The 23,826-nt window shown below is 37.9% G+C and overlaps 1 protein-coding gene across 1 annotated transcript; it reads right to left on the reverse strand.

The window, feature by feature from the left end:
- Positions 1-6,327: 6,327 nt before the first annotated feature.
- Positions 6,328-10,897, reverse strand: LOC137724353 (protein NRT1/ PTR FAMILY 4.4-like). Its single transcript, XM_068463091.2, has 5 exons — positions 10,629-10,897; positions 10,251-10,468; positions 9,195-9,650; positions 7,661-7,812; positions 6,328-7,310 (listed from the first exon to the last, which is right to left on the reverse strand). The coding sequence occupies exons 1-5, from the start codon at positions 10,756-10,758 to the stop codon at positions 6,422-6,424; spliced, it is 1,845 nt and encodes a 614-aa protein (XP_068319192.2). The 5' UTR covers positions 10,759-10,897; the 3' UTR covers positions 6,328-6,421.
- Positions 10,898-23,826: the final 12,929 nt, after the last annotated feature.

Here is a 23,826-nt window from a genome sequence, read left to right on the forward strand (position 1 = left end):
TTCCCACCGAATTAGAAAAAAATCAGTGAAGAAAATTGATCTTGCCAAGCAAAACCTACAACTGCTTCTTTGTCATCAGAGGTGGGGCATCGATAATCACACGAGCCTTGTTCTTATCCACCTTGATTCCTTGATGATGCACAAGGAAACCCAAAAAATTTCCTACAGATATGCCAAAGGCACATTTAGCAGGGTTCATTTTTAGCTTATGGTGGCATTTGCAGAGGAAAGTTTGCCGAAGATCCTCTAAATGTGTTTGGCGGCATTTAGACTTGACTACAACATCGTTGATGTATACTTCAACAACAGTGCCGATCAGGTCGTGAAGAATGGCATTCATGGCACACTGATACGTGGCATCGGCGTTCTTAAGACCGAAAGGCACAACGACCCATTCATAGGTCCCTAATGCTCGAAGGCACCAGAAAACAATCTAATGGACATCTACTTCGGCAATAAAGATTGGTTTGTACCCAGCATGGCTATCCATGAAAGATAAAATCTCGTGGTTTGCTGCAGTGTCGATTAACAAATCTGAAATTAGCATTGGGTATTCATCTTTAAGAGTTGCCAAATTTAGATTACGAAAATCAATGCAGATACGCAAGGCACCACTTTTCTTTAAAACAGGCACGATGTTTGCCAACTGTTCGACGTATTGGGTTGTTCGAATAAAGCCATCTTTTAAAAGTCAAACAAGTTCATCTTTTATGCCGAGTTGAACTTCAGTCGACCATTGTCGAGAAGGTTGGCGGAACGGTTTACATCAAGCTTTGATATGTAGTTTATGTTCGACCAGTGTTCGGTCAAGTCTAAGCATCTCATGGTACCTCCAAGAAAAATAATATTTGAATTCCTTGAGTAATTTACAAAGTTTGGTCTTCATAGGTTGGGACAACAAGGCGCTAATAAATAAAGGTCGAGGTTCATCGGCTGGTCCAACATTTATCTCTTCTAAATGATCTTTGACTTCAAGCCAATTGTCTTCAAGTTGGGCTGGTGTAACTCGAACTTTATCTAGTGATAAAACTAGGCTGTTATCTCATTCGGCAATGAATTCTACTAAGTTTACACCAGAATTTGGTTGCTTAGAAATGGTATAACAATAGGCCAGCAGTCGTTCCATAATAGATGAAACTGCGACCGTGCATCTGTCATGTCATGTTGTATCAGTCATCAAGACCATCAGCTAAATCGACCAATCCAACCTTCGTCGAATCTTGCTGAATAGTCTAGGCGCCAACCTCGATGGCTTATTGGACAAAGATCTTGGTCAGCTTTCCCTCTTCCTTGAAGCCTTGTAGAGTGATATAGCCAACCTGGTCATCATAATAATGAGCTCGAATCATATTAGCCTCGAACAGTTGATTATTGGCCGGATGAACCATGGCTGATTATCGACCGGAAGAACTGTGATCGATTTGTTGTCCTAGAAAATAAGGATATGGTACAATGAAGAAGAGATACAGCCAGTCTAATGGATCCAGTCATGACCGAGCAATGCATTGTACTCGGTATTTGATCAACTATAAAAAACACGGTCATGTGATTTTGACCTGTGATATTTACTTCTAAAGGCATGACTCCTTTAGTTTAAGATTTATAGCCAACAAAGCTACTCATGGTCACGTCGGATGGATTGAGTTCATCTTTGGAGCGTCACAGAGCGTTCATTATAGAAACATGCATAATGTTGACCGTTGCCCTACAGTCAACGAAAACTTTGGATATCAGATACCCTTCAATATAGGCCGTTACATACAAAGGCTTCAGATGATGAAGGTTGACGGCCAAAGAGCGCTAAGGCTGCTCTGAGCTTGTCTTCCTTTGATAGCCACGAAGTCGACTTGTGTGGTCTCTTCGGCAACTACATCACCATCTAAAAAGCTTGGTTGAGAAGTGGTTGGTTAGAACTCTGTAGATAGGACATGGACCATGCTAATTTCCATGTTGTCGAGGACCGAGGGCCCTATTGGGTCTCGATCATTATCTTATTGATTGTTTGATAGAATATGTTGATCTTCGATACACCAACTGCGTCGTCCTCAGCCACAGGTTATGTGCACCTAGTGTGCCTGGTGTGGCCGTTTTATCTTCAACTTCGGCAACTGGTTCTATTAGTGATGGGACTTGGTTCTCCGTTTGCAAAGCCTTGAGAACCTGCTCCTGATATGTGATGCAAGCATCATGTATGTCCAGATAGACACCCAATCTTTTAACTCTCTCAATCTCTTCGGCCGTGAGGCCGAATAATGATACGGTCGAAAAAATGTCAAAATGATGTCACAAATATTGCAGATCATCTAAAGAGAATATGAGGTCTTCATGATTTAAATTGGTATATGGGTCGATGTAGAAGCCAAGAACACTAGCTTCACGAATGTGTTGGAATCTGGCCTTCATTCCCAAATCTTACCATTTTTGGATAATTTGTTCAGCATCGTGGCCAGTTAAAGCTAAATCAAGAGACTTCTGACATGTTTTTGGAAGGCTATATAGGTCATTTGCTGAATTCTTCTGGTGAAATTCGCACATGTATTCTAGAGCCTTGCCAAAAAATGGGGGATGTCGATTTCGTCTAACTTTAATCAATGGTTCTTGTGATGGTAGTGGAGGAAGTTTGTTCTCGGCCTCCTTCCTGAAATGCTCGAAGCAAACTTTCATTTCTCCAAGTCGGAGAATAAGTTTGATTCGTTTCTCAGATTCTTCAATCTCAGTTTCAAAGTCGCGATCAATTACCTTCTTCCCTTGAAGCAATTTAGTCATGATCGCCAGATTTTGTCGATCATCCTACTTTTTTGTTGTTTCTTTGGGCTGCCATTTGGTGACTGAAACTTCCTGAGCCATTCCGACGGACCATGGAGTCTATCCTTTGTCAATGACGTTTCTATGACTTAGGCAAAACATTATATGCGCCGGTAGGGGAATTATAACTATACCAACAATGGTCGCATGGTTCTGGTGGTTTGAAGGTTCGCTGCGTCATGGATGAACTTGAACTTCTAGAGTTGTGTACATAGTAATCCTCATCATAAAACAGCCCATTGAAATCAAGTCGCTGTCTAGCTGAAGGCGATTTGTAATTCTACTATTAAGGGTCGTGTCTATCAAAAACCCTTTGCTGGCGTTGACCTGAGTTGAGCACTGATTGAGATTTCGCCGAAACCGTAGGTGCCAGTTGTGGTGATTCGGCCGAAGGTTTCTGTGGTTTTGGCTTGACTATGATGACTTCTGATTGGCATATACTGCACATGATCATTGGGCTTTCAAACTTATATGAACAGGAGTCAAATACTGGCTCGACATAGACTGAATTCGAGAAGAAACTAGGTGGGTCGTTTTGGGATGAGAAATCGATTTTCAGATGCAGCCGAGGATTTTGTTTTGGGACGTGGTATGTTGGGCTGTACTCAGCTTTTCTTTCTTTTTTTCTTCTCCTTTGGCAGATGGGCATCTACTATGTTTACCGTTGCCAAAGGGAAAGGTTCAGCATCAACCAACATTTGCGTCTTTTCTAGGAACTTCAGTTTGCCATTGTCGATCCAACTTTGGATGGCATCATGGAACACAACATAGTTATTTGTTGTGTGTTTGTTTGAGTTCTGATACTTGCAATATGTTTTCCCTTTTAAATCTTCAGCCTTAGGAATGTCATGCCCCGTCTGAAGCTTGATGATCTTTGCAAGTAGTAGCTGGTCGAAGTTAGCATCAGCCTTGGTGATATCAAAAGTGTATACCTTTGATGTTTTGATGGCTGCTTCAATAGAGGTCGACCACGTTTTGACGTCTTTGGAACTAGCATGAGCCAGTGCCTTGCAAAAATAAGGTTTGTCAATCACTATCTCGGCTATGTCTATACAGACATATTGGGATTCGTCACCCTCAGATGATGCATAACTTACCGTTGGATTCTTATAAATTGTCCCATGGGTTAGAGTTTTTGAGATTTTACACGTATCTTGAAACAATCTTTTATCCTCGTCATAACCATATCCATATTTATCAGAAATTTTCTCCAACAATCATATCTGTACAGGGTAAGCTATCTATCACCAGAGTGATCATATATCATGACCTACATGCAGATTTACTTATAGAATTAGAGATGTAGTGATAAAGAAAGGGGACAAGTTTGTTGGGAAAGATTGCTGCTTATGGGGACCAATAGATTTAGAGTAGTACTCCTTTAGCAAACATATATAAAAGTTTAAAATTATTTTGAAGTACTAGCTAGCTAGACTGCCCTCAATTCTCTTAAAGCCAGTGACAGTAGATAGGAAGATGATAATGCGTTCCAACACAAGACATGTATGAGACATGTTCCATTCTTAACGCCAAAGTGATTGAGAAAGAGACAAGACAGTTCAGGAACAATACCTGTCCTTTTTTAAGCTTAATTATGAAATGTTACTACTCTAATTATAGAGGCTTACAAGTTACAGGCAGTAATAATAATCTATATGTCTTGCACAATATTCTGAATTATATCATCATATATATGGCTAGATAGATTAGCTTTTGCTTTTGTGAAAAATGACTCGTGTTTTAAGTAACCAAAAGCATATATAAAGCAGAAACCCTACCACTTACATGAATGTTCCTTTTTCCTCCCAAAATGGAGCCCTCCATTTACATGATCAACGGAGAGATGCGTTGAATAAAAGAGTGGACAATAGTTGAAAATAAACGGACGAACAAACGAAATATAACTATGAATATTATTTTATTAAATGAGAATGTCGACACGATTACAACTATTGACTGAGTTGTTCACAAGCGAATAACAAACATCATATTTATAATAAACTAAATTCTAATCGCTAAACGAAAACTTAGTTCTAACGGGTTGGGCCTAAAACCCAAATAATTAAATAACTATAAAATAATAATATTTTTCAACACCTTCGTCAAACTCATGACGATGTACGACATGGATTTGCCAACAAGCAGATGCGGACTAACTTCGTTAAGCGGATTGAACATAACTAGACTGGACTGGCGATGGAAGCACTAGACTGAACTGGCAAACTGGACTTGATGGCAAATTGACAAACTAGTTCTGATGCAGGCATGCTGAAATTAAGAGTACGAAAGTAAAACATATGAGTGCTCTTCGTCACTAAACGAACGAGATAATTGCAGCAACAAACGAACGAAAACAACAATATCACTTGAGTAGTCACATGCTCAAACACTCGACTGATTATTGCAAAGAACAACGTCAGATATCCGAACAATGTGGGCCTTCAGAACAAGGCCCACTATTCTTTCCTTCTTGCCCGGGCCTCTCAAACTAAACAACCAAATATTTCTTTTTCTTTCCTTTTTTTTTTTTCTTTTTCCTTTTCTCTCGTTTTTTTTATTATCTATTTTTCTCTTTTGTGCTAATTTGATAATGAGTCGTATCCTTCACATTGCACAAAACAAGAGCGCAGCAATAACAAGAAATTCTAGCGAGCAGCAGCGTCAGAATTCTAACTCAGAGATTTTCTGGGTTCCTATGCGGACACTATCAAACGGCGACTTCCGACATAGATCGGCGATGACCAGGGAACTAGTGCGACTACAGGCAGGACGAATTCTGGCAGCAATCAGAGCAGGTACTGTGACGATGGGTCGAGTTGCAAGATCATGGGTTAAGTTTTCCTGCGTGATGCGGGCGGAAGATGGTGGTGGTCACGGATGCTGGGCGTGGTGGCTTCGGTTACTCAGACTTTAGGTTTCAGCTTGGCTCCGGTGCGGCGCGAATCCGGCGGCTCAACCCAATGACAGTTTTTCCTTTTCAGACTTTTTTGGTTTTTCAAACTAAAACAGCGATAATCTAAACAAAAAAGACATACTGATAGAATCAAGAACAGATTAAATCTCGAAAGATTAAACTTGCTTTGATACCAAGTTGAAAATAAACGACGAACAAACGAAATACAAGACGGCTACAACCAAATAACTACAAGTTGTTCACAAACAAATAACAAGCATTATATTTATACTCAACTAAGCCTTAATCGCTAAACAAAAACCTAGTTCTAGCGCTGGGCCTAAGATCAAATAATTAAATAATTATAAAATACTAATATTTTTCAACACAATATCCATCTATAGAATAGAAGTAGGACAACGGAGGGTTCATTGAATGGTGTAGACTTTTAGTTGATGGATCATAGACCTAGTTAATTAGCTTCATAAAAATTATTGATTCAATTCTCGCATTTAATTAAATAAAACCTGCTAGCATGCAGATGCATAATTTGCACTAAATAATTAGAGGTACCATATATATATATATATATATATATATATATATATATATATATCATACTATTAATCGATGGAGGAGCTTTTCCTTTTAAATTTGTACATGTACAACTACTACAACTACAAGAGACGATGAATATGAGAATTAGTTCATCAAGTTAGAATATTAATTGTGAGGTTCAACAACAGGCTTTGAAGGGTTGAAGCTATTGCTTTCCAAGTCCTTTCCGTAGGAGGAAGAGGACTCTTTCGGTGATAAAGACGGGTTGTAAGAATACCAATTAGACCAGAAAAGGTAATTGAAGAAGTTGGTGAGGCTGAGCGCAGCGAGCAGCCAATAGAAACGGTCTAGCCTATCCCTGTTGAGATCATTGTCACTGAGCCACCCACCATTTGAAGAAGTTGAGGTCACCTTGTTCACCAGAGAAACAAGGAGGGAGCTCAAATAGAAGCCGAACGAGTATGAGCAGTATGTCATGGCAGTCAGAAAGGACTGCATCCCCTCCAATGACTGCTTGTAGAAGAACTCTATGAGCCCCACCGCGGTGAACATCTCCGAAAGGCCAAAGATGAGAAACTGTGGAGCAATCCAAAAGATAGAAAGGGCTTGGTTCGAATACAAGGCTGCGTTTCTTCTCTTTTGCTCAATCAATGCAGCTGAAACCATGGAAAAAGTAGCAATAAAGAGGCCAGTGCCAACTCTTTGCAAAGGTGAGATCCCCGAGTCCCTTCCTGTCACTTTTCTTGCAGCAGGGACAAAGACAATTTCATAGAGAGGGACAAGGAAGATGAGCATAATGTAAGGGATGGCTTGAAGCGAAGCTGGGGGAACTTTGAAACCTTTCGCGATCCTAGTGTTCATGGAACTTCCTTGCTGGACGGAGAATGTCTGGAGTTGAGCTAAAATTGTGTTGAAGATGATGGTACATGCAAAAATGGGCACAACTGAGAAAATGATTTTGACTTGCTCCACCTGTGCGACGGTGCATAATCTCCAAGAACTTTCGATCCGCTGACTTCCATCTTCAATTTTGATGCATGCCTTGTCCAGGAATCTGCAGTATCAGTAGTACTAGTTAGAGTCACTAGATAGAAATTAGTTCTGATTACTATATGCTCCATAATCCCAACTTTTTCTATCAAAATTAAGCAGGATAAAGAGTGCTCTTAAAAGACGTTGACATAAATTGACATTAGCAAAAGAAGAGGCATCTTGATTTGATACATTAATTCAAACTTTTTCTCCCTCATTAATGCAGAGGGGATAGGGAAAAAAATTGTATTAATCTTAGATTCTCATACATAAAGGAAGATAAAAACAACAAAAAGGAAAAAAAGAAAACAAGTAGAAGTTTATTAGTTTGTTACTTTACTGAATTTAAATTAAGCATTTGAATAATTCCACCTGAACTTTTCAGTGTGGAGGAGAGTAGTGACGTTTGGTGACATGGGAACAAAGAGGTGGTTTGACATTGGCACACTGTTTCGGTTTCCATGCAGCATTTCTGTATTTGAAGGACAGATTTGCTTTCTCTTTGTAAACGCAGCAACAAAAACCTGATGAGCATAAAAAATGGATAAGTGAATTAAAAGGTTTCTCACATTTAAGTACCTATAACACATGTGATCTAATATTCTAGTGGATAAGGTGTTTGAGTTTTCACTCATGCATTTTGAGTTTGAAACTTCCCCTCTCCCCTAAATTAGTAAAATGGTTTCGAACAATCCATTTTCCTTTAATAAAAATAATATATCTTTTTCATGATAACATCACAATTTATATATAAAGAAATATCAATTTACTTTATAACCCCAACTAAATTTTACAACTTAAAATCAATTAGAACATGACTTGTTAATAGATGAGAGATTTTTTTCTCCCTCCAATTGAGTTGTTGAAGTATTTTGCTATAATTTATAGTCGGTGGAGTGTTTTTTCTAACAATATTGATTAAAAGGATTGAGAAGAGACGGTGATCAAACCCACTTTCTAAATTTATTCATAATTTAAAGTATTAGGTCGGTGCCAAATCGAACCTATATATCCATGTATTGACTAGTGTGTGTATATATATATATTGGGGGTGCTAAAAGAAAGACAAAAAGGATTCAAGTCATCTGACTGGCATATACAAAATTTTCACTTTGATAGAAAGAAAGAAAAGAAAGAAAGCATCACACAACAATAGTAGTGTGTTTAGCAAAGCTTCTATCCAATTTTGTTAATAGATCTTTTTATAAATCAGCAAAGAAAAAGAATACACTAGTTTACTCTCAGGCCAAGAATAATTACAATATAATAGAAAACTAAGCCATAAGAAAGTCACTTAACAGCAATACACACCAGGCACACTCAAAGAGACACAATTCTTGATCAAGTAAATAGATTTTTTACAGGGAGAACTAATAAAAAGTTCCTCACAATTTTTTTTTTCAATTAAAAATACTTATTAAAAACATATTTTGTGCTATAAGGACAAAAAACCAAAAAAGAGTCGCACTTTATAAGGATTTTGAATTAAAACAAACGTCCTTCATAATAAAAAAATAAAAAATAAAAAATAAAAGTTGCCCTCAGTGATAAAAGAAAGTCGTTGAAGAGTTTTTAATATAAAAATTTTACGAAAGACTTTTTATTATTTTTCAAAGAACTGCATTTGGCTGTGTAACGGAATTTGAGTTAAAACGCTTTCTAACAATTAAAAGTGCTTATAACAACCAAACTTGCTCAGTTAGCTTTAAAAAAGTACAACAAAAGCAATATATCTCAACAATTAAACGGAAGGAAGGACTAAATTAACAAAAAAAAAAAAAGGCTCCTCAATTTCAAAAGGACGGAAATAAAGTAGAGAAGAAAAAAAGCACATGGTAACATTGGAGAAGTTAGAGAAGCAGGGAGAAAGGAGGCAATTAGTGAGATCATCAGGTTGGTTAATTACTTGAGCAATAGGAGTGAAAATACTTCCTCGAGGGGGTTTGTTCCTGTAAAGAGATGTACCAAAAGTCAAGCAGAATAATCCCATTGCCATGGCAGCTGCTGAGACTCCAAACCCAACATCCATCCCGGAGTGTGTTTGGACCCAAACAAGGACTGTTAGTGCAATGAGTTCTCCGGTGCAGAAGGCGAAGTAAGCGCAGTTGAAGTAAGATGATAGCTTCTTAGACTGCTTGGAGTCGTCCCTCCTGAACTGGTCGGCCCCATGAGAGATTATGTTCGGTTTTAGGCAACCGCTTCCTAAGGCCACCAGGTATATTGCAGCAAAGAATATCAGGGCCTTGTAGCCCTTTGCCTCAGGACATAACTCCTCCTCATGCTCATGGGATGACATAATATTGTTGCAGGAGGGTGGCCTTAATTGTGGGAGATGGGCTTGCACGCACAGCAATATAAAACCCTGCAACCAGTTTAATTACTCCAAAAATTAGTCATTAATCATTCTAATTAGAAAGAAAAAATTAGTATTCTCTTCATAGTTTGCGCATTCAAATTCAGGAGCACTATTATTATGCCACATAAAATATGCTTTTTTCCTCTTTGGGGATGCAAAACAATGGGATCCCGTATAAACTGTTAAGAATGAGTCTCACATTAAAAGGAGGAGGGACTTGCATGGGCTTATAAAAGGCTAGGCTACTCCCCATATTGTCAATTGGTTTTATGGTGAAACCCCAACTTTCTTCATAAACCAACATATAACATTCGTACATTTTATTTTTTTTAAGTTGGTGGTGTATACTGTATAGGAGTCTGAAATGATAAGAGTCGACTACTTTTGGATCTTTATTGATTTAGTGTTAGTAAAATAAGATAAGATTTTATTTTTTTCATTTAATAAGATAAACTTGGATTTGAGGAGAGACAGAGAATCTTGAATATATATGTAAACTCCACCATATACACACACACATGTATATATAGTGCTTGAAATCATGACACCACCATATAAACGTAAAATCAGAAAGAAAAAGAAAAATGAGGGAACTGGACTGCTTACAGAGAGCTCGACAAAGCCGAAGATGATCATGGTCCAGAAGCTCCCAAGGTATGAATCAGAGAGGTAGCCACCAAGGAGGGAGAGGAGGAAGACTGTCCCTATGAAGTTCGTGACTATGTTTGCAGACTTTGACAGTGAAAAGTGCATCTCATTTAGTACATACGTAATCAGATTGTTCCCAACACCTGCTATTGCCATCATCTCAAAACCCTGCAGACCTGCACATTTATGTATATATATCATTTACCATTTAGATTAATATCATCAGCAATGCCAAGAACTAGAAGGGACAGCTAAATAAGATCACACACAGCTACACAATAGTATGTATATATATATATGGTGTAAACTAAATAATTCTGAGAAAGGGAGAGAGACCAAGGACAAAAACAGCAGCCCTCATTCCACCATGGTTGGTTGGCTTGCAGGGTCTGCCTCTCCAATCAACAGACATATCCTCCGAATCCACCACTGCACCCTCACTCTTTGAATCTCCTCTTAATTTCATTGGTCTCTCTCTCTATAGACTGTTTATTACACTCTCCCACTCTTTCTTGTTATCTATCTTGGTGTATTTTTGTATGCGTCTCTTTTGTGAAATCAAAGGCTGTGACTTCCTTAAAAACTTCCTTTTGTGATTTGGAGACAATCTAACAAGTGCGTTTGCCTCATATATTTATAGTGTCACGGTCACCTCGGCCTGCATTTCCTCGGGGCCGATCTTTCGACTCCTCGGCAAGTTGACTCAGCAGTAGTGGGGAGTGGCATGGCCCATCCATTCATCCTCCACAAAACAAAGCTGAACAACAAAAAAAAATCTACTTTTATTACATTTTTCATACAACATTTCTACCATCTCTTTAATAGAGATATGATTCACATATGTTGGTAGATTCTACCTTTTGTTAAAGAGGTGGTACAAATGTAGGATAAAAAAATGTGGTAAATGTAGTATTATTCGCTAAACAAAACTCAACAAGTGTGAATCCTATCTCTATTAGAAAGGTGATAAAAATGTAGTATGAAAAATATAAGTGTAACATTACTCGCTAAACAAAACTTAACAAGTCAGCTTCACACACACACCCACACCCCGCAAACCATGTATTTATATATTATATATAAATAAACGATGACTTCCATCTCCAGACTATACACCATCCATTACCATGGATTTGTGGCTTCGGGTACCGTGGGCTGTACTTTTCGCCAAACACTAGTCACTCGTGAATCATGCTCATTCTACTTAGCATACCATCTCTCAAGTGGGCCTACAACCCTAGTGATACTGATCCAGAGTGGAGCATTACTTCCATTACTACTATGCTCTTTGCGGTTCCAAAAGGTGCTAGACGGTGGTTGAGCAACACATAAAGACCTAGTGCATTCCATGGTGTTCTAGCTAGTAGCTTGGGAAGTTCAAGTCATATTAAGCGCAATTACAATAGGTGGACTACGAACATAAGGACATGGCCCCTTGATCTAAAAGCTTCAAGTGCACCATCCAGCCTCTGAAAAGTTTATGCAAACGTGGGCTATTTGAGGAAATAATTGAAAGGGCGAATCGAAAATCAGCCGAGTGGTAGCTTTGAACTTCGTCCCTGAGTACGATTACTTCTATCTCAGACCAATGTACTAAGTCAAGTACATTCTGCAATGATCTCATGCCTAAAGCAGGTTCAAACGGGGCATTCAGACAAGGAAAATCCCAAGATAGAAGTTTACTCTAACGAAGCTCCGATGCACAAAAATGCTTTATATAAGTCAACTAAGTGTAGTTTGATAGGAGACGCTCATGTCTGATGCATATAAGGTATGACAAAAGGATTCCAAAAATGTTTCAGTTGGTCCATGTGCAACCGACAAAGTTCCTAACAAAACTTCTGTTTAAGCTTCACTAGGATAGATATGCAATTCAAACTGGAAAGGAAACTCCTTCTTGGTTACACATTGCGATTATTAAAATCCTCACATCTCGAATGGGGCAAGGTGCAACGAACAAATGGATATAAAGTCATGCTTAAAATATCTCACAAACACTTAGATTAATCTTATGCAAGTGTTTGCCATTACTACACTGCCAACAAGGTAATTGGAGCATGTCGAATTGGCATTAAGATCTGGAGGCCATTCCAGACAAAGTTTATCACTCTATCATCCTCAATTCGATTAATGCATTGAACTAAGTTTCAGAGTAAATGATTTTCCATAAGTCTGGAACCTAGAGTCGTAATAGGGTGGTATTCTAATTATCAAGCTTATTCATGCTTGACTTCGTTGCTTAACTCCGAAGTTTGCTTACTTCGGACAGATTGTTGGATGAAGCTATATTTCTTGACGAGGAAGCAGCAGATGAAAATTTCTAAGTGTTTTATCTAACAGGATTAAAGTCTTGAGTAAAATAAACTTAGCAAATTATATCCAAAAGCATCTAAATCCTTCCAAGAATATATAGTCATTCCGCCTTGCATTCATCTTTTCAGCAATGTATCAGAAACTCCGACCAAGGGTCTACAATACGGTTCCAAACTCCAAAAGATAGATCTTTGAGAGACAAGCAAGTATGACTAGTTATGCTTGGCTAGCTTCGAATCAAATAAGTAGTTCAAAGATCATTTCGATGAGTATCCCAAAAAATGTCGTTTTGGAAAGATTAGTACAAGGTCCGTTGATAACTATCCATCCTCGAGCGGAGCACACTCTTAGAAGAATAGTTTGAGGCATTTGTAGGACAGTGAGTTTCTAGGTTGATGACACATGGGACTCAGGTTTGTCAGAATGACCAGAAAGCCCTTTGAGTGAGATCATAGCTATTATTCTGGTTTGAATTACCATAGGCCACAGTAGTTCGGCACGGCTCCATTAGCTCTAAGCCCATTAAAGATATTATTTGTCTCCCTAATACGAAAACCCTATTCAACTCAAATTAGGATATCTTTGGGGATTAAGCAACATAATCATAATCCTAGGGGGATTGGATATCTTATCTAGACCGGCAATTCCTTACACAACATGTTAACCCGACCAAAATGACACAAAAATAACAGGTTTCAAGTCAACACGTTAACTAATCGGGTTGTTGTCATGTCACATGTTAAGGACCCATTAATAATGGGTTCTTAATAGGTTTACGTGTAGGTAATCTGTTTCAATCTAATTAGGAAAAAAAAAATTTGTTGGGTAAAATACAAAAAACTACCTCAACTATTGGTGTCACAACACTTTCATTCCTTATCTTTTAAAATTGACAATGTCATGCCTCATCTTACGAATTTGTGCCAATGTTATACCTTCCGTTAGCCTGCCGTTAATTTGTTAGTTGAATGCTGACGTGGCTTGATTCAGGGCCCACTTTCTATTAAAAAAAATTAATAAAATATTATTAAAAGCTAAAAAAAAATCATTTAATATTTTTTAAATATTAAAATAATAAAGAAAAGTAAATAAAAATTAAAAATTAAAATAAAACACAAAAATCAAAACCTTTCGTCGCCCAATTCGCATCTCCATTCCCAAACAGCTCCCCACTCGAGTCCGTCCCCATTGCTACCGGAAAATCCGAACACGTCCCATACGTCGCCGAAGCCCCAACCGAGTAGCACCTTCGGGTCCCATTCCGCTCACTACTCCTCCCGAAAACCGACCTCGATCCACGACGCCGCCGCTTCTTTGCGATGAACCAGAAGCTCCCGTTCCTAGTATGGTGTCCACCGGAGATCGTCCTGTCGTCGTCGACCAAGGTAAGTCTTTAGGGATAAGGCTTTACAAGTAAGTCTCTAGGGTTGATTCTGTTTATTGCAGTAAACTTTCTGACCCAGATGGGGGATTGGGATTTCCATGTCCAAGGGCCTCTCATTCCCTAAATTTTGTGTCTGGTTACTTGGTGTTGTTTGGTGCTGGATGTGAGGGAGGTTAGTCAATTAATCTTGCTTAAAATAATCCCTTCTCAAATTTTGCTTTTCTGGGTTGCATGTAGGGGCTCGGGTGGGGGAGAAGAGGGGGTGGGGGATAGGGGAGAAGAGAGAATGACGCGTGGGGGAGGGGGAATGGATGAAGTTTTGTTTTGTTTTTTTTTTTTTTTCTTCTTTTGTTTTCTGGGTTGCAACAGGTAGATGGGGGAGGGAGGGAAGGGGGGAAAAGGAAGAAAGGTTTTGTTTTTGTTTTTTTTTTTTTTTTACTTTTCTTTATTATTTTAATATTTAAAAAATGTTAAATGATTTTTTTTTTTAGTTTTTAATAAAAGTGGGCCTTGAATCAAGCCATGTCAGCATTTAACTGACAAATTAACGACAGACTAATGGAAGGTATAACATTGGCACAAATTCGTAAGATGAGGTATGACATTGTCAATTTTAAAAGATGAGGTGTGAAAGTGTCGTGACACCAATAGTTGATGTAGTTTTTTGTACTTTACCCAAATTTGTTTGATAATTTTAAACTACTAAAAAAACCTTACTACAATAGCTACAATATTTAATCTCATATAAGTGAGATTTAAAAATTCAAAGCACATTAAAAATATCAAAGCAATTTAAAGATACCAAAGCACATTAAAAAATTCATAATAGTTCATTTACAAGTGTAAAAAATGTGAAAAAAAATATGCAAACACTCGTGATTGCATCTTCTACGCTTTGAGATGGGTACATTGCCGTTTGATTTTTTAAACCCTACAAACCCTCATGAATAGTGGTCTTTGTTTCAATGCAAAATTAATAGAAATTTATAATAATTAATGTAGAAGTGTGAAAATGTAAAAAAAAATAAATATATACAGTCACTCATGACAAGCTTTACATCTTTCGTGAAGATGTCAACTCTGAAATTTGACACCATAATCCATAAACCGCGTTTATGCTCTATTCTTCTCACTTGATTTCATTTTTTAAAGACATAATCTTTTAGAGGATGCAGAAAAATGAACTGCTCGGATCGTTGATATCACATTCTGATATTTACCATTAACTGAAATATGAGTCAATGTTATATAATTTTTAGAGACTTTATGAACTCCAAGCAATATTTTCACCAACCGAAAAAATCTATACGTGATATTAATAATCCAAACCATTCATCTTTCTGCATCTGCTGATAAAATTTGAAACAAAATTCGATGAAAAGAATGAAGCGCAAAATTGAACGACAACTAACAGCTAAATTTTTAAATGGGTAAATTACACAGAACTACCTCAACTATTAGGTCATTAACAGTTTCATACCTCGTCTTTAAAAAGTTTTAGTGTCATACCTCATCAACGAATTTGTTACAATTTCATACCTTCCATCAGTTGTCCATTAATTCCTCCGTTAAAATGCTAACGTGGCAAGTGACGGGACTCATTTTCTATTAAAATATTAATTAAATATTAAAAAAAAAGAAAAAAGAAAGAAACCCAAACCCAAATCCATTCCCCCTCGCAAAACCCATCCTTCCAAACCCAGAACCACACCCCCCCTCGTGCCCTCTCTTCCTCCAACTCCTTCTTCCCTAATCCCCCCCCTTTCCCTGCACCCACCCTCTATGGGAAGATGAAGATGGTTTTTTTTTTTGTTTTTTTTTTTTTTTTTTGGGTTGCAGGTTGGGCTCAGGTGGGGGGAAGACGAACTGGGGGTTTTTGAATGGGAGGGAATTGGTGTGATTTAAGGAGTAGGGTGTGTAGAGGAGGGAAAAAGGTGGGTGCGAGGGTGGAGGAGGAGAAGGAGGAGGAGGAGGATGAAGGGGAGGAGCGCCATGGGAGGGAGGAAGAGAGAGCGTGGGGGACCGAGGTGGGGGGGGGTTATGGGTTTGGAAGGGGGGACGGATGGGGAAGATGGGAAGGGGGATGAGATCTGGGTTTGGGTTTCTTTCTTCTTCTTTTTTTTTTTTAATATTTAATTAATATTTTAATAGAAAATGGGTCTCATCACTTGCCACGTCCAGGGCTGCCCCTAGCCCAGTGCGAGCAGGAAGATCGTCCGGGGCCCAAAATAATTAGGGGCACCAAAATTATTAGGGTGGTATATTTGTATATGTTTTCATAAGAGTATAGATTTATAAAATTTGGTTCAATGACAAAGAAGTTTAACTAGAACTGGTGGTTTTTTCATTTGAAATTACTAAGGAGGTCTTGCGTTCAAAACACATATGTGCTTATTTGTTTTTCAATTTTTACAAATTTCGTTTTATAAGAGTATAAATATATAAAATTTGGCTAAATGATCAAGAAGTTCAATTAGAATCAATGGTTTTTGTTGTTTAAAATTAACGAGATATCCTAAGTTCGAAATGCTAAGTGCATGTTTATTCTTTTCAATTTTTACGAATTTTTGTTTGGTTGTTAATTTATTTTTAATTAATAGCTAGTAGCTATGTGGGTTGTTATTTTTAAACATTTGTTCCTAATCTTCTACTAATAGTAATGCGTTGACCAAATTTTTAGACCAAATTTGCAAATCATATAACGTGTCATCAAAAAGTTTAATTTAGTACCAATTTATTACTTATACATATCAATTAAAGAATAAAAAATATCATTATTTTTTAGTCCCATATTGACAAGGTTAGTAAATAAGAAAAAACACCTCACAATTTATACAAAAACACTTTAAAAGTTCAGATGGAAAACAAAACTTATATCTATCTACTTGTAAACCCAGAGTTTTTTTGTTCCTTCTCACGATACAAAATAAATTGGTTTTTCCTTATTTCTAAATTATTAAGTTTGAAGTGTTTTTCTAAGTATAATTTTATCAATGTCCTACATGTGAAAACAAATAATTTTCTTATATAAAGTAACGGCACATTTTTTAACGTCGCTCCGGACCTCAAAAATCTCTGGACCGGCCCTGGCCACGTCAGCGTTTTAACAGAGGAATTGACAGACAATTGACGGAAGGTATGAAATTGTAACAAATTCGTAGATGAAGTATGACATTGAAACTTTTTAAAGACGAGGTATGAAACTGTTAATGACCCAATAGTTGAGGTAATTCTGTGTAATGTACCCTTTTTAAATCTATTGACACACCCTGACCTAGGAAGGTCGGAGCATGCTGGCCATCACCGTGAGGTGATGTAACCATAAGGGTAAGTGAAGTGAAAAAATGAATAAATTTAAAACTAATTAGAACTAATTATACTAAACAGTGAAAAAGTGCGCAATCGTGGGAATAACCCACTATAATTATTCAGAGCTTAAAAGACAGTACGACTACCAAGGAGTAGTCAAAGCAGCTAAAGTACACTTATTACACAACAATGATAAGTTCATACGTGTAAACCGAAGATAATGTCAGAATTGCCGAGATTCCTAGTACAGCTATCTAGGTCATGGAGGGGCGAAAAACAAAGTTGAGTGGGTCAGCAAAACAATGCTTATACGAAAACCTTTATTTTCGAATATAGTAGCCCTTCGCCGTAAAACAAGTATAGTTTCCTTAAAACATACTACATAGGTAGGTAAACAACAATAACAACAATATAACCAAGAAATATGCCAAGTCATGATATATCAATGCCTCAATAATAAAAATCATGTGATAATCAAGTATAGCTAAGTGCTCATCCATCTAAGCTGACACATGAGTTCGAACAAATAATCTCTGACATGAACAAGATTGGGCGTAATCAATACGCTCTAGTACTATGATCACGTGAAGGCTGGTGTAGAAGCACGTCACATACAAGTCGGATAGCCTAATGCAATCTGCCCGACAGGACTGGCACCTAACTTAGATCCAAGGTGAGCGAATGGTGCGATGTGAACATACACATAAAGGACTAGCCCTGGCCCTGGGGTGAGTACTAACACCGGTGCAACAAGATGAGCATGTATAGATATGTATGAATGTCATGATAGTAATATCCCAACCATATAGCAGCATTTATCACATTTAATATCACAATGACGAATACTTGGCAATATAAGCGTAAAAGTGAAGTAACTATGCATTTAGGGAAACTATAAATATGTATAGGTATAAAATAAATTGCCCACTCACAAGTACATTGCAAGGTCGTAGCCCCCGAGTCTAGCCTGGCCTCGTACGTCCTCGAGATACGTTTCCCCTATATGTGAAATAACTATAATAGAATTAATTAGCACATATACGGAAACTTAAATAAAACCCCCATAGTTTGCTCAAACCTAGGGTTTAAATACATGAAATCGATCTACTTGACGTCACAAATCTACACAAATTTTCAGCTAAATTTTTGGACCCCGCACGCGCCCCTACCCGCAGGCACGTGCCGTCAGTGTGACTGACGCCATTAGGAATATTCCATTAAAAGCTTAACAGAGATTAACAGTGTTACATGACGTCGTTAGAATATTCCGTCGACTTTGACGGAATATTCCCTGTCTTCTCTAGCGAGCTTCGTCTTCCGCCGCTGGCGCTGCCGTCTGCAACTCGAATCTCGTCGATTTTTAGAAAAAATTTCAAACTTGCATAACTTCTTCATTTCTCAACCATTTTCAACCTACTTTATATGGATTTGAAGCTTATAAAGAGTAGAATCGTTATACCTCTTTGGAGTCCAAAAAGTGGACGAAGGTGGTCAGAAATCACCTCGAAATTTCCGGCCAAAAGTGAACTCCTTGATACTCGGTTGTTTTGACATCCAAACTTCTTCAAAATTGTCCTAGAGGTCTTGGGAAGTTGTGGGAAAGCTTCCTCGACCTCCCAACCTCCTTAACTCGGCCTGAAAATTGATGAACTCAAACTCACTGAGTTCAAACCTTCTGAGTTCAACGTCCAAAACTCGGCCAAACTAAGGTTGGTTGGTATGGTTGAGTTCATGAAGGTGAGATAAATGTAATGGTGGGGTTTTTAAGCTCGATCTACGAGCTTTGGTGCTCATTCATGGCAGTTGCAGAGAAAGAGAGCTTTGGAAGGGAGAAAGAAAGAAGAGAGAAAGAGTGAGATATTTTCTTGCTTTTCTGATTGGGTGCCGTGTAGAGGGAAATGATGGGATTGGTGAGAGATTTGAGGGAGTTGATTGGTGAGTGAAGAAAAAAGGGAGAGGGCACGAGTAGATTTAAAGAATACAATGGATAGGGTTTCAGGTTTTCTACAGTAGAAGGAAATCGAAATCTATATGTAATAGTGTTTCCACACTGATAAAAATTCACGTACACTCGTAACAATGTGTACATATTAATTACGGAAGTGAGAATAAATTAAGAGAGGAATAAACACGTCCACATGACTTGCCTCTAAGGGCATAATAGTCAATTCACATACTCGGGGAGAAATTACATAAAAAATTAGGGATGGGTCATCACATCTATAATTTTATGGGATTATGGTGGTGAATTTCGGAGTTAACATCTTCAAAAAAGTTGTAAAGTTTGTGTGACAACCCATCCCTAATTTTAAGTTTTATAAAATTTAAAATAGTGAATTGACGAAAATGCCCCAAAGGCACGGACTTTGACTTCCGTGGAGCATTGTCTAGAGAAATGTATAACTTATTCCTACAGTGCATTTGTGTAGTACTCATTGGTACGAACGCATACGCAAAAACTGTTTGTGAGTCCAGATTATAATGGTATAGTTACAAACGTTTGAAAGTGATTATTTATATTTTAGATTTCAAGTGTTAAACTCCCACCTTGTGGGAAGTCTAACCATTCATGATAAAGGGAAGGAACCAATTAGAAATAGAGGAGAAAGTGTGGACCAATCAGACAATTGGCAAGGGACCAATTAGAAGAAAAGGCAGCAAATTTATCAGGAAAGGGACCTCTCTCTTCCATCGACCAAACCCACGACAAAATCGGTTTCGACCCGGTTCTAATTCCGGCCAATTTATGCCATTTTCAGGGGAAATTCACCCCACCTTCACCTGCAATCACCACCATACTTCTTCTCCTTTATTTTTCACCCAAGATTCGACGGAAATTGGGGCAAATTCGTGGTATTTGGGCATGGTGACACCGACGGGTTTTAGAGGTGATTCGTCGATCCGGAGAATTTCAACACTAACCACCACCCTTAATCAACTCCCCTTGGCCCCTGGAACAAGATCCAAGCAGTTGTAGGGATGTTGGAACATTGAGGAAGTCGAATCGAAGAACACCCATCTTAGGATTTCCAGCGGGTTTGAGTGAAATTGGAGTCTTTCCTGGCTAAGTTGGACTTGGCCATAGGTATAAAACTTACTCTACTAATTGAGATCTTCATTTCTGTGAAGTTTGAGAATTTTTAGAAATAGTTGATTTTTCTGGTGAGTCGAGGGGGCCAACCGCCGTGTGCGGCGGTGCCTGAGCCGAGTCACCCCTGACCTTTCTAAGCTAAGTTTGACGCCCCAATTCCATAGGTGAAGTCCGATTGATGAAATCTCATTGTTTGAGCATAGTTTTGATAAAGACCGCTACTTGAACATTATATGAATTGACGATCCGACCGTTGGATCGTCACTAAACTTTAATACATTATAGTATGTAATATTTGATGACCATAGAAACTTATGGATCAGGAATCTGATGTATGGATATTTTCGAATTGAATTTGTAAGTTCGTAAAATAAATGTTAACCGCCACTTGGTTTGGGCAATTGGCGGAGATCCTACTGTTGGATCGTAATGAAATTGTAGTATGTTATTCTAGAAGTATAATGTGTATCTTTGGAAGTTGCAGATTGGAAATCTGATATGCGGATCTTCCGAATCGAGTTATACATGGTTGTAGACCCTACCGTCGATCTTCGATCGACGGTTAACTTGTGGTCAATGGGTCTCAAACTATTTTAGAATGTTTTTAAGGATGTGTTTATGTGAATTATGTATTCTATTGATAAGAATTCTGAGATGTGATTCGATAATTATTCTAGGCGCCGTTCGTCCAGGACGCCTCGATATTCATGCTAGGAAAATGATAGGGCGAACTCCAGGTGAGTGGATCTTTTCCTTTTTATCTCATATATATACATGATTGATAATTTCAAAAATACTTTTAAATTGAATTAAGCAATTTGTGTTGTGTTATATATATTTATATGCTCTAAAGTACTACGAGATGGTCAAGTTTAGATTATGCCATGGTATATCCATATGCATGTTACCTATAAATAATTGATGTGAACTACGATTGGCTTGATCCCTATTTGGGGCACATAGGCAGTCTAACAATACGTTAGATTAGATGCAGCCATACAATAATTGAGATTAAATAATCAAGACAAAAGCCTTGTTTGGGGAATTGAGCAATGTGAAGGAAGTTGGTGGAAAGGTGAGATTTAACCTTATGTTTTTGGTGGTTAAATGTTGGTCATAAATCAATGTGTGAGGCATTGAGAGATTGAAGTAAATAATCGTAAATAATGATGGTCAATTAAACTAATATTTAGTTGGACTTGTTCTCGATAATTATTCCCGAAATAAATAGTTCGGGAGTGGGGTGTTACAGATTATGCATATTTGGCCATGTATATATATATATATATATATATATATATATATATATATATATATATATATATGTATGTATGCATATACTGGTAAATGCTATGATATGGTTGGGTATTAGATTGCATTATGATGCATCCATATGTATACTATCTGTAAGGAATTACTGTGAATGCTTTGAAGTGCGAAGAGGAACGTAGGACGCACAGGTAAGTTCAGGTAAGTTTATGGTGTTATTTGAAATGATCGAGTTATGGCATGACTATATTTATACTTTAGGCAACTCCGACCTTGTCGTACAGGTTGCAATGATAAGCAACTCCGACACTGTCGTACAGGTTGCCTATAAGTCGTACATGTTATGTTGAGATGCATTGAGAGCTCATAAACCTACACCCTGGTGTTAGGGCTCTCGCTCGTGGCCAGGGCACAGTCCTTCACGTGATGTTCACCTTTCACACCTTACGCTCACCTTGGATCCAAGGTAGGCGCATAGTCCTGTCATATAGACCACTGTAAGTGGTTCCGACTCGTAGGTGACCCGTGATTATTCGCACAGTCTTCACGTGATCGTAGCACTTGAGCGTATTTATTTACACGCAGTCCTGCCGTACAGACCACTTTAGGTGGTTCCGACTCGTGTGCAAGTATACTTATTGAGCTATTGGCTAGCATGTTGATGAGCTATTGGCTAGCATCTTATTAAGCTATTGGCTAGCATCTTATTATGCTATTGGCTAGCATGTTGATGAGCTATTGGCTAGCATGTTATTGAGCTATTGGCTAACATGTTATTGGCTAGCAGATTAATGAGATATTGGCTAGCATGTTATTGAGCTATTAGTTAATATGTTGATGAGTTATTGAGTTAGACGTACAGGTCACGTGAAGTGACTCCGGCTAGCATGTTGATGAGTTATTGGTTCAGCTGTACAGGCCACAATAGGTGGATCCGGCTGACATACCATTTCATATTGATTTAGTTCACCTGGGTTACTTATTCTTGTTGAGATATTTGACACGGCATAGCTGTGAGACTATTATTTTGGTTATGGTTTTGAGTTATAGTCACGCCTGTTATTTTCTGGGAAATTATACAAGTATTACGGCAAGGGGTTACTACCTTTGGTAATTGAAATTGATTTGAAAAGTTTTGTTTCACTCACTCACATTTTCTATTTTTGCACCCCTCCAGGTTCTAGCAGCAGAATTCTGTATCAATGAGGATTCGTGGCATTTTTCAGTACATAAGTCTTTTTATGATGGTATAATCATTATCTTACCTTACTGCACTTTACCTATGCTCTGTATCACGCGTGAAATGGGTCCAGACCCGCTCATCGCTCACTCGTGTACTTAAGCACTTTTAGTTTTTAATTTATTCACATTTTATACACTATCACACTTTATGGCTTCGTCACCTTCCTAGTGTCGGCCAGCATAGCTCAATTCGGGGTCCTAGTGGACATTCCAGGTCGGGGTGTGACAGTTTGTCATTGCGAGCATTTGTAATTTTTTCTTATACTTTTCACACTTCTACATTAATTAAAAAACCTTTGCTACAACAATACCCATAGGATTTAGTCTCATATGAGATTAAAACCTTTCGTGAGATTAAATTCTTATCATTGGATTCCTTGATCTCACTTATGTGGTATGTAGATACTACTTTAGTATTACGTTTTTCATTTGATTATTTATTGATTTAAAATATATTTTCTTGAACGGGTAACGGGTTAAGTCATATTACTCGTTCATTTTAACAATATTACATGACATGACCTGTTAAGATATCGGGTATGTCATGAAAATGACATGAATGAGAAAAACACGCCAAGAATGTCAGGTCTAATCTTATCCTAGATTTCCTCCTAGATTGATTTTGATTTAAATGAGATTACTCTCTCAAGATCTTTATAAATACTCTAGATGGAGTATATATCAAGGGCTCTCTCTGACTTCTCTCTTTCTACAATGTACATATATATATTCCCTCATGCACGTTGTTCGTCTACACGAAGGCATGGAGAAGCATCTCATGTACGCCTCGACATAGGATATTCGTCAAGGATATATTCTAATGTATCGCACGTCATATATCATCCTTTCTTAGAACTCTACCAGTGGTTTGATTCTCCATCCACAAAGATATGTAGGTAATCCGATAAAGATACAAACACCCTGTA

The sequence above is a fragment of the Pyrus communis genome, chromosome 5, assembly GCF_041283825.1.
Source record: "Pyrus communis isolate YQ-2024b chromosome 5, ASM4128382v1, whole genome shotgun sequence".
Taxonomy (NCBI): domain Eukaryota; kingdom Viridiplantae; phylum Streptophyta; class Magnoliopsida; order Rosales; family Rosaceae; genus Pyrus; species Pyrus communis.

Coding starts and splice junctions, on each gene's coding strand:
- LOC137724353 (XM_068463091.2), bottom strand. CDS start 10,758: ATGAAATTAAGAGGAGATTCAAAGAGTGAGGGTGCAGTGGTGGATTCG. Junction 10,469..10,628: donor GGCTGCTGTTTTTGTCCTTG/GTCTCTCTCCCT, acceptor ATAAATGTGCAG/GTCTGCAGGGTTTTGAGATG. Junction 7,813..9,194: donor TTTTCACTCCTATTGCTCAA/GTAATTAACCAA, acceptor TATGCTCATCAG/GTTTTTGTTGCTGCGTTTAC.